The sequence below is a fragment of the Carassius auratus genome, chromosome 16, assembly GCF_003368295.1.
Source record: "Carassius auratus strain Wakin chromosome 16, ASM336829v1, whole genome shotgun sequence".
Taxonomy (NCBI): domain Eukaryota; kingdom Metazoa; phylum Chordata; class Actinopteri; order Cypriniformes; family Cyprinidae; genus Carassius; species Carassius auratus.
Window position 1 is genome coordinate 17,949,387 of NC_039258.1, and position 17,201 is coordinate 17,966,587.

The 17,201-nt window shown below is 38.5% G+C and overlaps 1 protein-coding gene across 2 annotated transcripts in view; it reads right to left on the bottom strand.

Moving 5' to 3' along the window:
• LOC113116403 (glutamate receptor ionotropic, kainate 5) overlaps window positions 1-17,201 on the bottom strand; it is a 65,118-nt gene that overhangs the window by 13,500 nt on the left and 34,417 nt on the right. For both annotated transcript variants that reach the window (XM_026284548.1, XM_026284547.1), the window contains exons 4-9: window positions 6,908-7,072; window positions 5,275-5,439; window positions 5,024-5,121; window positions 4,763-4,928; window positions 940-1,118; window positions 614-667 (exon numbers count right to left, since the gene is read on the bottom strand). In XM_026284548.1, the coding sequence (XP_026140333.1) occupies window positions 614-667; window positions 940-1,118; window positions 4,763-4,928; window positions 5,024-5,121; window positions 5,275-5,439; window positions 6,908-7,025 (780 nt within the window). In that variant the 5' untranslated portion in view covers window positions 7,026-7,072. The remainder of the gene's footprint in view (window positions 1-613; window positions 668-939; window positions 1,119-4,762; window positions 4,929-5,023; window positions 5,122-5,274; window positions 5,440-6,907; window positions 7,073-17,201) is intronic.

The following is a 17,201-nucleotide window of genomic DNA, read 5'->3' on the forward strand; positions in this document are numbered from 1 at the left end:
TAACCGACGCTATTTTGGGTGGGTTTCTCCCATCCCCATACAACACAACTTCTCTGTCTTTCACTGCTCTTACAAGAACATCAGTCTCCTCGGCTGTGAACCGCTCCTGGCATGCGCCTGGTAAATACGCCATAATAATAGCAATCTATAATGGAGCTTGCGCACCTGCTTTTAAAGGGAATGTTGGATGAAGTTCTGATTGGTTTATTTCACGTTACGCCCAAACCACACCTATGAATAATGAAGCTACTTCAGACCAACCCACTTTAGATTTGCGCCGGGCGCAAGAGCCATTTATCCCGACGGGAAAATAGCAACAGCGCCGAGACCCGCCCACAAACTTACTTGCGCTTCGCGCTTTGACACTTGCGTTTCAGATCGTTAAAATAGGGCCCAGTATGTTAGACTAATAACCAGAGGTTTTAATAGTGTGCCTTGTGTTTGTGGGTTGTACAGTAGTATGTATTTAATGCAGTTCAAACTATGAATGGGTTTGGCTTGAGAAGTGTTAGTGGGTTTGTGTAATAAAGATGAATTGTTAATACAGAAGATGGGGCTCCAGGCATGAATATATCTGCAGGAAAATAGGCCAAGAGCTCCTCCTCTATCTTACCATAGTTGTGAGGATGTACTTGTAAAACGCTGATGTCATTCCCAACTCTGACGCCTAAAAAAGCAAGGCAAGAGGAACGAGACAATGAACACATTTCAGTGTGTGTGAACAAGAGCTGCATGGAAAAGCAGAACATTGTATAATACAGTCCTTCAACAGCATTATGATATTTAAAGCATCTATACATTAAAATGCAGATATATTGAACAAAGCTGAATTACAAGGTGACGAGAGAACGAGAGATTGAAGTGGGCGAGGAAAGGAGAATGAATGAATGTGAAATGAGCCAAAGCAACAGCATTTAGATAATGTGACTGTATGCTTACCTTTTTCAGTATAAGGTAAGATATAGATGCATTAGCATCAATAATTATTGTAGCTATTTTGTCATCACGAATCTCCTTCAGTAAAGGCGTAGGGTCAAGGTTGTCATCCAGCATCCTGATTGACAGTGTCTCTCGAGAGATCAGAAACCGCCTTATCAGCTCCTCCAGTCTCAGCAGACCTGTGGGGAACAAAGCGAGCTGTTGGCTGAAAGCATATAGACACTTAAACACCCGAATGGGATTGAAAGGGGCCAAACCAGGTTTGGTGAGGTGTACCTGAGATGGTTTGTGTCTGAGTTGTTTATGAACAGCATGCATCTGTCCGTTTGCAATGCTGCTGTGAAGAAATTGAGTCAGTGGCAACACAAAGCCCAGTGAAAATGTAAATAAGTAGCTGCGCTCTCAAGGGAGCCTGCATGCACAGAAAGAGCCAGTAAAGCCAGTGCCAAACTTTAATTAGCTAGAGGGAGGAGAGAAATCAATGCTCTCCACACTCTCATTCTCGCTCTCAATACCTTCCCCTTTTCTGTCTTTCTTGCACTGATTTCTCTCTGATTTTTAGCCTCTCTGTTCACTTCATTCCACTAAATTTGTCTCTTTCTCGATATTTCACTTTCTTATTCCCACAGCTGTGTTACAGTGTGAACTCAGATCTTCTGTTTCCCACCAGAGACCAGCGCTGTGACACACTGAAACAAACATTATCAGACCCAGACCAGCCTTGTGCTTAATGACTCATGTGTGACAGTGACTAGAGCTCTGTTCCAAAACCTAGTGAGCAGCCAGCATTGTAGGACATCATAGGCACGTTCCAGACACAAAACCAATTTCAAAAGCTAGGCATTTTATTTATGAGATGCCTAAAGTCTAGCGGCATGAAGGTAATCCCAGAAAGCTCTCCACCAAATTTAATTATTTATATTTGCTCCAAGAGGAAAATAAAAATTCACAACAGTCCTTTCATAATATGAAATGAACGAAGAAGAAAGATGATTGCATTGGTCAGAAGAGAGGTCACTCCTTCACCCATTAGAAATGCGACTTGCAACAGTGTTAACTAGTTTTCTGCCATTTTATAGACAAGGTAATATATCAATAAGTATACTGTTACAAAGGTCTAATGATAATTAAAAAAAAATATATAGATTAAATGGTAACTCTTTACTTAAAGCCTTTATGTATGATGCATTATAAAAGTAGTTTTTTAGGGTCAAAAATAATAAAAGACGTCTGCTATCCTGTCCCAAACATATCTTGGTGAAGGCACAGGGGTGTTGATATCGATCAAGGCCTGTAGGACAACATGTGTAGACATCTTGTAAATGTCTTCTTATTGTCACACCTTTTGCACAGTGCTTGAAGATGTAATCTTCTGATTGGTCAGTTTGAACATCTCACATTTAGTTACATGGTCAATGGAGGGATAAAAGAAGATCGTGGCTGTTGCTCTTTTTCTCTTTGCTACCTCTTTTCTGGATCTCTCTTATCTGGGCTCTGTCCTCTCTCCCTCTTTTTCTCCCTCTCTTCACCTCCCCCTCACTCTTTCACTCTCAGGTAATATATTAAATGCATGTTGGGAACAATTAAACTAAATGTTTTACCATCCTTCATCTATTTTTTTACCAATTCAAGTGTAACCATAACAAAATATTGTTATTAAACCATTCAAGTGATAAATTATGCTAGTCTTGATTCAATATTAACCTTAAAGTGCTACCTATTGCAATATAATATAGTCACTTAATAGCAACGCTCTCCCACATATTAAGGTATTCTAACTGAGCTTATTTCCGTCGTTGGTATAAGTGGCAGTGGGTGGTAATAGACTAGAAATGTACAGTTTTATACCATCGTGCTGACACGTTTCTTTAGTCCTTTCAGCAATCCTACAGCCTGAACCACTGTAGGGAAACCGCTCTTACAGTTTTAATGTATAAATTATGCCTTGTAGTGCACCTTATAATGCATTGTACAATCTCGTGAATGATTGTAACCACAGTTCATACATTATAACACTTATCATTTTATGGTTACACTATGCATTTTAAATTCTGTTATTATCATTTACAAGATATAATTTAATACAATGCACATTATGAATCATTATAATACATTATACCCTTTAAAATATAATATTTAAAATAGTTATCAATAAAAACTTGATAAAAGTTGGACAATACAGGTAAATGTGACCGCACAGCAATATGCTAATGTCAAACGCTACAGAAATCAATTGTGTGGCACACTACTTGAGTCGCTGCTGATAATTCTCCAATTCAGTCACTCACTGCTTTTGGTAACTCTTTACTATAGGGACCAATTCTCACTGTTAACTTGTTTCTTAATAGCATGCCTATTATTAAGATATTGGCTGTTTATTAGTACTTATAAAGCACATATTCTCCATGACCATATTCTACATCCCTAGTTCTACCCAGTGTCTATACCTATTACAACTACCTTACTAAATATTAATAAGCAGCAAATTAGTAGTTTATTGAGGCAAAAGTTGTGAATGGATTGCTTTTCTGTTGTTTTTCCACGTTAACATGCTAGATGGTCACGCTAACGTGTGACCATGTGCTCGTGGCTTGCACCTTGCACATTGTTTTAAAATTGTCTTTAGGGTAGTTCAACTTTTTTTTTAAATGCACGTCCATTTTTTTATTTTTTTGCTTCACTGCCCTCCATCTCATGTTTTTAAATGCAAGGACGCAGTCTGTATGAATCACTTCTTTGTATTCATGCAAAATATAGACACAGAGGCAGCTGGTTTCGTTTTGGAAAATATGTCTGCAGACTGCAGTAGATAAAAATCATGGTTCGATTCTGTTTAAAAGATAAGCTTTGTACAAAAAAATGACTTAGAATGTGTTTACGCAGTTGTTTAGATGTTCCTTTCAGTCTGACAGACAAGAGGTCACCAGAAAAAAAAGAAAAAAACAGTTGAAGCTTACACAAAGTGTGTGGCATCAGATGACAGTTCCATAAATGAAAGGCAATGATGTTTACCCCAGAATCACGGCACACAACACACATGAAAACATCCGTGTCCAAACAGGCTTGTGAAATCGCTTTCTCTCTGTTTAACGAGAAGCTGTAGTGCAGCGGCGAACTTCTCTCCGTCTCTTGCCACCATTTTAAATGAGCTTGATGAGTGGCAAGTTGCACCTACTCTGCTGCCATAGCAACCATAGTGCAGCCAACTGGGTCAGAGCTGAGCGTTATGTAGCGATGCCCTCTCTAACACACATGAGCGTCCAAAAGCACAAACACACACACAGCCACACATGCACACACACTGCATACGTGCTGGTGTCTCACACATTAACACGCGCAGCATGGGGGAGATTTATTCTCAGATTACGTGAACGTTATGTTGTCCAGTGACATGCTGTGTAATTGCTCAGCAGTATGTTTTATTGGCACAGCTACCTATTACAACAAAGTAATTGTTAGTGCTTGCAGTAAGAAAGCACTGCAGTGTCATTGTCAGAGTCTGTTCTCCAGAACTTCTGTAATTTCATCTCTCTCTCATCAGCCTTGAATACATATTGTAATGTGAGTGTTTGCTGAGAGAAGATGATTGATTGGGCGGATGGAGTTGAGGAAAAATTACTTTAAACGTTTTTTAGGAAGAGTGGAATTATTGTTGCATCTTTAGAAAGATGCACCTTCTTCTGAAGACTTCAACACTAACTAATAATGATAAGTTTGCTGTCTAAAAAAATGTGTGTTGCCCTCCGTGTGGAATCATTTTACATATTCAAGCTTGAAGGAAGACCAGACCAGCTGATGAGCAGAGCAGAGGTCTGGGACTCACATTCGGCCTTAGCGCAGACCAGACTAGCTGATGGGTAGCTGAAGGAGCGTAGGATGGCTCCGACGGCAAGGCTCAGATCCTCATTGCTAGGATACAGAGTCACAGATGCAAAGCGCAGGTAAGGAAGCCGTGGAGTCTCCTCCGGACCGATTTTCACATGCGGAATCTGATGGAGAGCGGTTTGAAGAACAAAAGGAAACAGATTATGGTAAGGGAATGTACACAAAATGAGTAAATGTGGAATATTTAAATGAACCTCACCTCCTTTTCCCCGCAGATGTGACTGACTATGGAGCCAGAGGCAGGGCTGGAGGCGGGGCCAATCACTGAGACCACGCCCTTCGGTAGAATCTGGCACACTACGACAAAGCAAGTAGAGAATTGAGAATTCCTCATATCCACTGTGTTTGGCTTTATGAGTCACTGTATGCTGTACTGCTTTACTTTAAAGTTTTTTTGTGTTGAGGGATGTGTGTGTGTGTGTGTGTGCACATTTTTAATGTATGACTCACTTGTATCTGTAGTCTCATACTGAGAGTCTTTCTGGAGGTCAAATATGTCGACTTCCACGCGAGCGCGAGCCGGGCCCTCCATCACACTGTTGATGTTCTCGCGTGCTAACGCTAAAGCTAACCGCTCCCCACGCCCACAGACAGAGCTGTCATCCAAAATTGCCGCTAACGGAGGAGAGAATGAGAATGAGAGAGTGGCAGAAGGAGAAATACAGTTACATGTAAAATAAATGTAATATATAAAATGGTTAGTTCCAGTCCTTGATTCTGATTGGTCAGCAGCTTTAGTCATGATAAAGCACAGGTATGACTGCTTTAACCAACGGTTCACTGCGCAACACCTTTAGCAACATAAACAATCAATAATATAGTGTCAAATCTGTTCCATGTATTATGTATTTATATAAACCCTCAAGTCAAGTGAACAATGGTTTCAAATTTTTTATAAGTGAAGAGGAATTACGTGAATTTATGGCTTTTCTAAATTCTAGGTTTAATAATATTTTTATTTTCAGTTAAAATAAAAAGATCCATTCATTTTTAGTTCTATCAATATCTAAAATTAATAAAGTCATATCCACTTTCCTTTAAGCCAAATATATAGACTAAAACGTATAGGAAACGAAAACAATCACAAACAATCTTTAATTTAATTACATTCTCGCTTATACAAAGAATAGTTGTCAAATCAAATCTAATGAGAATAAACCCTGGTTTATTTCCACTTATCACTTATTAAAAGAGCTTTGCGAATGCCCTCCATTATTCACTTATTAAAGATCACAAAACTTGGTGAATATGTGAGTTACAGATCAGATGTTGTCTGAGACGACAGAAGCATACATACAAGGTTGTTTTCCATGTCGATATTGTGCATCATGTTCTTCAGTGTTGCAATGTATTTGTGTCTTTCCACAAAAAATAAATAAATTGTATCACAATAAATCTCACATAACATTCTACTAAAATTTGTATTTATTTACTTCAGTGCTCTTGTCCATTTAAGTATGTTGTAAAGACATCAAGGTCACTAAGAATAAGAGTAAGTGAACAGAAATCAGCTATTCAAAGACATGTTTTACCGATTGTAACCATGATAAAAAAAAAACAACTTAAATGTATAGGCACTTAAGATGTGAAAGTTTCTCGCCTTGGTAAAGATATTGACAAAAAACTTTTTTACAAAGAAAGGCAACCTGGATGTTTTATTTAAAGACAATGTCACCTACAGGTTTGAAATATGATTTTGACCTTTCATGTTTATATATATATATATATATATATATATATATATATATATATATATATATATATATATATATATATATATATATATATATATATATAAAATTATACAATAATTATGAATAGCTTTTTTTGCATGATTTATTAATGTTCCCATTTTTTGGTGTTTAAGTGGAGTCAGTGGATTGATTAATTATAATCACCTGATATATGTCATCTGTTATATAATTGCTCAGATAAAGAACTGTCACTCTGACAAAGGCAGATAACCAAAACATTTGTCTGTTTTATCTCCAGCCTTGATTCTAATAAAAGACTTAATGACTGCAGACCAAACTTTATAATGCTTGTCAACCACATGACAAAAGTTCATTTGTGTGCAACTTACCCATCCGTACGGATGACAGAATTGGTGTCTGGCTCAGGGAAGAAGGCGGCATGGTAACCAAGGTGACTAACAGGAAGCGGAAGTAAATCGACAGCAGGAGCGCTGGCAGTTCCGGCATCTTCTACTGCTCCTCATGGAGATGCCTTCTGCTGCCTATAGCACCCCCTAGATGAACACAGAAACGAGATGAACTTTGTTATACATGAGCACTTACAGATTTCCATCAGTTTCAGTCTAGACTACAAAAACATCTATTGTACATTTCCACCAAAGATCCAGTTCAATGCACACACATTGACCTTTTGTGACAACTTGCCCCGGTTGTAGACAAAACAATTCATCTAGCAACAAAAATATAAAAGGTAAAATAAAATATCAACCATTGTTTTGGGCATGATTTGTTTCGACCTGACATTTATTAAACATTTCCTTGTCCTGAGAACAAAGTTCAACCTTTGCCTGAATATGTATATGCCAGGGTGGTGTTATTGTGTTCAGATGATTAACAACAGACATTTCAAAATGATAATGAAACTGACATTTTACTTTGAAAAATTCACAAATGACATTTATTTAAGGTGGTTTTAAACTAGATACAAGATACTAGAACTAAGATACAAAACTACTGCTAGGCTTACAATAATATTTTTAACAGAACTTCTGACTCCAACACCTAATAAGTCAAAAACCTGTGACAACTTGACAACATATACACTAATGTTCAAAAGTTCTCAATGTTGAAAACAGTGCTTATAAATATTTTTAGATATCAGGCAGAATTTAGAAATGTGATTCTCGGCTGAATATAAAGATCAAAAGAACAACATTTATTTGAAACAAATCTTTTGTTACAAATATCTTGGAAATACTGTCACTTTGTAACCATGCATTCAGTTAAATGCATTCTTGCTGAATAAAAGTATTTATTTACAAAAACACAGTACTTTAAAGTTTGGTGAAAAACACACACCGCTCTATAAGTTTTACTGTAACATTACGCACAGTTTGGTGTTATAATGGAGCAGACAGTGAATTAGGGTCAACATTTATTTGACCACAGGTAAGAAGTGGTGGATGTACTTCTCCTCCGTTTCATTGTTCATTTCTTTCTTTCTTTCTCCCAGTCACTTTGGATGTGTCAGCATGGCACAAAAAAGTGAGAAAAAGAGGAAATGAAAAGACCCAGCATTGTTCATTTCTTTCTTTCTTTCTTTCTTTCTTTCTTTCTTTCTTTCTTTCTTTCTTTCTTTCTTTCTTTCTTTCTTTCTTTCTTTCTTTGGATGTGTCAGCAGGGCACAAAAAGTGAGAAAAAGAGGAAATGAAAAGACCCAGCGTGTGTTTATACAGAACTGAGGAAGCCATTATTGTTCCACTGTAATTATTGCAGACAAATACTAATGACCAGTGTCGCAAATACACATCTAAAGTTCACACCCGCTGTTTTGCACATTCACATGACTGAATGAAGTGATATTTGGCAGCCGGCAAGTAAACTCTAAAATCTCAATTATTTAGGAGAGAGGGTGGGAGAGCAAAAAATATTTTAAAATAGAGGAGATCAGAAATGTGGAGAGGGGGACTAGAGTAAAAAGCAGGGTAACAAAAGGAGAACAAAGAATGAGAGAAAGAAAAAAGAGAATGAAACAGAGTGAAAAGAAGACATTGAGAGAGAATATGCTTGAAGAGGAAGCCCTCATGGAAAGGGAGGGGTAGACAGCAGCCGCTTCATTTGTTTCTTCTTCATCTTTGTAAGTAAGAAGTGAATCTGACAGTTATAATAATAGCAGAGTGATTCATTCTCCTTAATTGATTTGGATTGTGAAATTAGAGTGCTGGATGCAAGCATTGCCAGTTGATACAGACACATTAAGATGTCACCAGGCTTCTGTGAGATGAAGAGGAAGCATCGAGGAAGCTTTTTCCTTTCTTATCTTCGCCTTTTCCACATGTGGAAAGATTCCAGAGCGGAGGCAGGAAAAGACACCCATCATGTGTCCCTCCTGGCACTCAATGGGCCGAGAGCACAAGAGCTTAATAAAACCATCAAAAGCCCTCTTCATCAGGGGTCTGAAATCATCAGCGAATGCAAACACACACTGGCATGCTGAGGGGCAATTCACCGAGAGTGAATTGCACTCAACGACGGCACTCTTTATTTGCACACGCTATCTGCGTGATTCGCTAAAGTAAATACAAAAATCTGTTCAAGCCACAAATGCTCATGCAGGCTTCTTGTGGGTCAGTTCACATTGCTCAGATGTGGAGGATGCAGCAAATTACTGCAATCTGTCACACTTTACTGGAACTGTAAAACTGTTAAGTATACGTTCTTTTCAAACATATGAACCTATGTTTGATCAATTTAGCCTTGTCAAATCATCATGACTTGACTAAAATAAAATCTACAGATATAAAACAGTTCAAGCACGTTTAAAAATGTATCCTAGATAAATGTGCGCTATATTCAATAGTTTGTGCAAAGAGTGCAAGCTAAAGTAAGTAAGGTAAGAGTAATGCATAATTTGTTACTATAAAGGGACTACTTTTATTTGTGTGTGTCACAGTCATGAACTTCTGTTCCTTTGTTTCCAAGTTCCTTGTTTTGTTAATTGACTAATCCCCACCTGTTTCCATTCCCCTGATTACTTTCCTTGTGTTTAAAAACCCTGTTTGTTTAGTTCCTCCTGGACCGCTATTAACATAATGTTTGATGTTATGTTCTAATGTTGGAAGATTTGTGTTGGATTAGCCCTTATTCTCCCGTGATCATTAAAAGAACTCGTTATATATATCTTCTTCCTCGTGCATTTACTTTACACACCCAACGCGTGTTACAGAATAACAGACCGAAAAAGTGAGTTTAGCGGCGTTTTTCTTCGCTTTTTTGTTTTGCTTTCCCCCCTCCTGGGATGGATTTACCAGCTGTCCAGCTCCTATGCCTGGAGCAGTTAGACTGTTCGCTGGAGGACCACACCAGGGACTTTATCGATCTTGCGTGCCTTACTGACTTCCCAGACCACTCGCTCTGTACTTTTTATTACACCGGCCTGAGCAACTAAGCCGATCGTCGCCATGGAGCCTGCGTGTGAGCTGGCAACATCGTCCGCTCCCAAGGAGTTTTGGTGGAGATCGGGGGCTTGGAGGGAAGCCCCGCCCACTCTCCCATCACTGAGGGTGAGCTGCATCTGGTTTCTGAATGTTATTTTTAGGAACTTATAACATCTTCCAGATGGATTTAATTGATTGGTTCAGTGAGGTATTACCCAAGTCCCCTGTGTCTCTGCTGGTTCCTCCCAGCCATGAATCTCCCGTGTCTCCGCTGGTTCCACCCAGCCCAAGTCCATTTGTGTTCCCTCCCAGCCTCCCTCTCCCACCTCCTCTCAAAACAGCCAGTTCCTTAACCCCATCTCCGCTGGTGCCAGTCAGTCCCGCAGCTCACCCTCAGTCAGCGCCATCTAGGCATGATGATTTGCCGTTAGACTTCCAGTCTGCAGCTCTGCCTTGGTGTGAGGATTCCCTGTCTCCACCTCCAACTTCCAAGCCCTGGACTCCACCTCTGTCCTTCAACCCATCGGCTCCGCCTTGGCACCTAGCTTCCTCGTCTCCACTGTGGCCCGTCATCCCACCTGCTCCACCGGGCTCTCTCGTCCCTCTGGCTCCACCTTGGTCAGTCGTCGACCATCCACCGCCTTGGGACTCCACTCCTATGGCTTCGCCTCATCACTCCATCCCTCCGGCTCTGTCAGGCTCCTCCTTCCCTCAGGCTCCACCTCCATCCATTGAAGCTACGACTCTGCAGCAGGCTTCCAGAGCCCCATCTCCACCTCGGTCGCCGGTGCCTTCAGTTCTGCTTTGGACCTCTGAACAGGAGCACTTCACAAAAATGAACCGAAACCCAGTGAGTACAAATATATCTATAGAAAGTTTTAAATTACTACTTAATGAAATAAAACATATCAACAACGAAAACTTTCATTATAATCATATTCTGTAAAGATGCACTTCTCTCTAAAGGGTCTACTGAAGAGGTGGCAAGTCAGGATTGGCAACTTCACCTTTGCGACACCAACTCAGAAAACACTATTTATTAGTAAATAATTCAAATATCTCCTTCCTATTTCCCCCTGACTCATTTATGGTAGTTACTTTTGCTGATGCTTTGCTGCAAGCTTAAGCCTATTGCATGCATTTAAACGCAGAACTCTTCAGCTGCGCTGATGGCACGAACACGCTAACTGCTGCAGTAGCACGCTTTTGTGTTGTTTCCATCAGTGCAGCAATTCTTTCACCACTAATTGATGGATGCCTAAAATATAAAAATAAAGAGAAGCCTTAAATATGCCCAAGGCCCGGCTTGCGCCCGCGTCTGTCCTATGACATGAAAATTAGCCCAAAGCCCGGCCAGGGGGCATAAAAAAGTAAAAAACTTTTAAAACTTTTTTGTCATTCTAACAACAAACATCTTTACTCATTCCTATACTCAGAGTCTTATACTGTCTATCAGCTATGACTATTTTATTCTTTTAAAAGATAAAATGGGTGGAAAAACAGGGTGGATAAGCTAAATACACATAGAAACAGTGAATCCTTGTGGTGCTGAAGACACAGAGGAACATACACAGCATGGTGATATGGAGTGAGACAGAGGAGACCGTTGACAAAGGAATTATTGAATAAAGTCTTTTTTTTTTTCTTCTCTTACAAAAAGTGTTCCTGTCGCTTCATATAACCCAGATTGCAAGTCTGATAGCAGATTCATACCTACTGTGACAGGTGAAGTTCACAGCATCCTATCCACAGCCTCCCCCACAACATGTTTGACATGTTTTGTGATGGTCAAAGATAGCCAGCACTGTAATTTAGCGCAAAAACCAACGCAACCATAATGTTTGCAACAGTTTGTTTCAGCATGGTAATACATCAAAAGGGATAAAAACTATTATCCGTGTATATATTTCTAAACCTATTACTATAGCTTGTTGTCAGACTGCTACAATTAATTGATATTTAGAAAAAAATGGCAATATGTTGAGAATAATTTAGAAAAAAAGTCCTTTGTAGAACAACTGAAAAACATTCTAATTCAATCACTCAGGCATGTCATTAAAAATTAATGTCATCCAATAAATTGATCTTTTAGAAGGGAATGCAAAGGTGCTTAAAACAACTCACAGCTGAATAGTACTTGTAATTGACTGACACACATGAGTTAAGAGCACATTCACTTAAATCAAATGTTTAATCTGTTTATCATATAAAGTGATTATCTTTTTACAAGGCTTGGATTAAACCCCTTGATTCATATGGATTCGTTTTACGATGCCTTTATGACTTTTTTGGATCTTTTAAGTTTTGGTTCCCCGTCATTTCAACAGAAGGGACAGAAACTTATTTTGGGGCATGTCAATGACACACATGAAATCACAACTGAGGAGTTTTCAAATCTCTTTCAAATTGTGTTTTAGAAGACTGGAAAACCTAAGTAAACTTGGGAGATTGGCACTGAGGTATCATTCTGAGGCAGGATGTTTTTACCGCAAAGTAACTTTGGACCCACTTTATATTAAGTGGCCTTAACTACTATGAACTTACATTTGAATTAATAATTTAGTACAATGTACTTATTGTGTAAATACATGTTTTTACAATGTACTTACATTTTAAAAAAAACTACATGTAATTACATCTGTATATAATTTCTGTAATTATATTTATAATTACACTGTTGACCCATACTTTACACCTTAACCGACCCTTAAACTTACCCATACCTCCAACCCTCTCCCTAACCTTACCCCTATCCCACCTTAATAGCAGCAAAAGTGTTTTACAATACAATATGAACACAATAAGTACATTGTACTTATTATTTTATGTAAGTACATAGTAGTTAAGGCCACCTAATATAAAGTGGGACCGTAACTTTTTATACGTGTAATTATCAGAAACATTCACATTTACACCCATTTAATGTAAATATGGTGCAGTACAATTTAAGCAAATTTAGAGCTTGGTTAAACTACACTGGCAGATGGTTAGGAAACAAGATGTGATGCTTTGCACTGAAATCCCACATTCAGACTTCCTGAGTCTTCTCTCAATGGGCAAATCAGTCAGAAACAGCTTGTCTCCCTAATTCTCTCCATCTCTTCTTCTGTCAGTTGATTCAGTGTACTTCTGCTCTCCTCTGACAATCTTTCAGCGCTTTGAGCCTCTTACTTTGTCCTTAACCCACCCTGTAACATACACACCCATGCCCTCTCTCACTTATACAAAGAGAAAATCCACCAGCTTGACAGTCAATCCTTCCTTTTTCTTGCCTCCTTCTGATCTTACATGTCTCTTTGCTTTTCCACCAACCTCTCTCACAGATTCACACACACTTCCATGCTTTTGAAACGGGGGGATGTTTCCACCTAGCTGTCCTCTTTGACAACATGGGTCACTGATGCTGTTCACACGTAACACACAAACACCAGTCCATGTGTGTTTTGACAGATCTGCTCTTTGACATTGACAAGGCCTGCCCTGAGGTGCAACACAAACATCTGTGTCAAATCCAGATTCGTCACAAACACACGTGCACACACAGATGAACAAGTGATCGGCACAGGATGCTGACTTACCTCACAGCAGAAAGCAATTCGCTCTCTGCCCACTCACAGATAAACACCATGCAATTAAGAACCTAACAGTCCTGATCGCGCCAGTAACAGACCAGTGTTTTGGCAGGATCTGAAAGATGCAGGTGTGGTCTGTCGCTGCTGAATATTTGATGGTGTTTTAACACTTTTGGGCTGGTACATTGTAGATACGTGATAAGATATGAAGATGAAAGGCTTATACCGATGTGAAATCTTGTTCTTTGTGTCAGATGAATGATTTAACCAACCCTGCTGTGCCAACAGATTTAAATGAGAGCATTTCAGATGTACGGCTCTTTAGCATTCCCTTTGGCAGAGTAAACAAACATGATGATTCCTCATGCATGACGTCTGCAGATGCTCTCGGGAGCCAGGGCATTTTCAGGCTCCTGAGTTTACATGGGTGTGCAAGGTGCGGACTGCTGTAAACGTGTAAAGCATAGCATAACGATAAAGGACTCGGACGCAAACACAACTGTGCTTCCATGCCTGCAGATTACAAAACTATGGTAGAAAATCTGGTGATGAATATGCACACTTCATTACAAAACAAACACATACTGTAGAATTTAAAGAGCACATTTCCATTTTTGTAGGTAAAAAAAATAATACTTTTTTTTTGTCTAAATTACTGTGGCATAAATCATCCATTCACATGTCTAAATGTGGTCACACTTCATTAGCTTCAAACTGAAAGTGCTGTCATCAGCTACCCACTCTTGTCATTGGAAACTTCTAACTTTCAAACTTTTTCTCATGGAATATAATGATGTGTTTGTGCAACATTCAGACGTAAACAGTGAATGTTTTTTTTTTTTTAATTCAGTTTAAATTTGAATGGTGGTATAGTAAAAAAAAAACAAAAAAAAAACAGATACAGAACTGAAATTCTAATTTAAATTTAAGGAAGTGAACTGAAATTCTAAAATTAACTAAAATTCTAAAAAAAAAATAGGTTGTATACTGGTTAAGTGGATGATTTTAATTCTCTTGCACTCAAGTCAACTCTAAAGGATGGTGTTGTCTTAAAATTTAAAGAACTTTAAAAAGTCTTGAAATCGGAAGTTACAGGCCTTATGAACAAACAAAAACTAACAGAGATTTTATTTTTATTTTTTGGATGGAAGAACACCAGAATGTCACTAATTGTTGAATTAATCTGAACTGTAAATTTCACTTCCTTTAATTCCAATTCAACTTCACTTGGGATGTGGACAATTTCAGTTCCAATTTCTATATTAAAAAAAATGAACCAATTCTTGAATTCTTAATTTTGCTGAGCCACTGACTGTCAAGCGCAGTTGGATTTTTGTATGTTTAAGAAATACTGTTAAGGCTGGATTATAACTTGACTAATTTCTTTGGTTTTGTATTTTCTTGCCTAGGGCACCAAGAGAGCCAGAACTGCCACTGGTGCCACCTCAAATAGATATCAAAAATAGGTGCATGATGTGCCTGTCAGTATGTTAGAGCAGTAACTGTCAGTGTGTTTCAACGGATTACACTCAACCTTTACAATCACCAGTAATATTAATTCATATGAACTCTTTATTAGACATTAGGCTTTAGAGAAAAGGCCACTTATTGCTTGTTGAAGATGAAGTTAAGTCGCAGCTCAACCAACGGTTTCTATGATACATTGTGACATTCATTCTGTCTCTCCTGCTCTCTCTATCACACACACGCTCACACACATATTGACACCAACATTAAATGAGTCAGATGACATTTGCTCTATCTGTCCCTTTCTCTCCGAGCCAGATTATGCTGCCGTGGCAACAGGGTGAGATGGGAAGAAAGAGAGAGAGAATGCATCTGATATTTCAGGAAGTTAATGTTGGTTTTTCATCTTCTCCTTGTCTCTTACCTTTGAAGTTCATCAGTATGGAAATGGAACACAGTGAATTTTGATCTTTTCACTTGGCATAAAACCCAATATGATTACAGGGTTCTTTCCCATTGAGATTATTGTTTGTGCTCCTGACTCGCATTGATATATGATGTTGCCATCTTATTCCATATTGCTCTTCCGGATGTCTCTTAGGAGGCTATGAATTCAATAATGCAGTGAATGTGTACAAGTGTAAAATAAGACAGATGCTGCTTATACTGTGCATAAAAGAAGATGCAATTTACAGTGTCATTCACAAAACATTTGTACGTAGTATATTATTAACATATTCTAATATTATTCACTAATCACCAGTAATCCAGTTAACCAGCCACAAAATTTGACAAAATAGCACTGCAGCTTGTCTATTTAAATTAAATCATTCTTTCAGACCAAACATGGTGCCTTTGCGTAAATTAGGCTTATGATACATTGCGCCCACAAATTGTCTGCTGCAATTAACGCCACGCTATTACTGCCCGAGTGATGTTTGTGTACATTTTTCATTGATCACAGAAGCAGTTATTCATGAAATGATGATCAAATGATGCAGATGAGTATTATAACCTGGCATATATCCAAATATTGCCTTACAAATTGTAATCAGCACCGATTTTGTGGGCGTTTATGCAGTTACCCGATTTGCATAGTTCTTCTAGCGAATCATGCACTTAAACAATGCAGAGTGAATAACACCCCCCTCTCCCAAGAGAAAGTTAAAAATACTTTCATTTTATCATTCAGGCCTTCATAAGCGTTCTCTGGTGAAGTAATTGATTTGAGTACCAACAGATACAATGTGCATGGACAAATTCCTCTAAATAACTTTTGACCTGTGAGAACTTGAATCTCTCTGTGCTGTACTCACAGACTGAGAAGCGCGGGAAACCCTGCGGGGGTCTCGTCTCAATTAGTCAACACCAAGCTCATCACCTCGTGCGCGCAGAGTTTTAAAACAACTTCACTGCTAAAACTGCTGTTTCAGATGGAATCGGGCCTGTAGCGTTCTTGCTAATTTCTTAGTATGCACGGAGTATTCTTAGAGGTTCAGGGGCAGACGCGTGGGACACCTGTAAGCAAACATAGAATCTCATTAAATAAGTGAAAGCTTGTTGAAATCCAGTTATCGAGCTCACTGAGGTCTAATTAAGCTTAACTAAACCAGCTGAATTCCAGGTAGAATTGAAGACGACTTATTAAAGCCTGGATAGAGTTCCACAGATAGCTCTCAAGATATTTACAGCTAAAATGTTTATCAGGCCACCAGCGATGTGTCATTATGGTAATGGTCCATATGCTAAGAGGAAAAACCAAATAAGCGAAAAGACTTGGTATTTATGGAAGCACAAACATTTAATGCGAGATTAGCATGGCCTCGTTTCATAGCTCAGTGAGTCGGGACTAAGGTTTTGAACACATGCATAATGCATGTGTGTATGTGTGGGTGGGTGTGTTGCCTTCCAAAAAAAAGTGTCCACCATTCATAACAGATCAAAGGATGATCGCAGAAACTATTATACATATTTCACAATTTTATCTTCATAGTGTTCAAATGCCACAGCGAGACCCCTGGAATTTTTTTCTTATAATTTTACAAAAATGTAAATGCTTTTTTTTATATACTGATTTTATTTATTTATTTATTTTTTGAGGTTTACAAATAATATTTTTTGGATGTCAGGAACATTATTTTTTAGGGGTTTTATGACCATTTTCACTTTCTATTTGGCCCTAAAAATGAAAAACTCCATGTTTTACG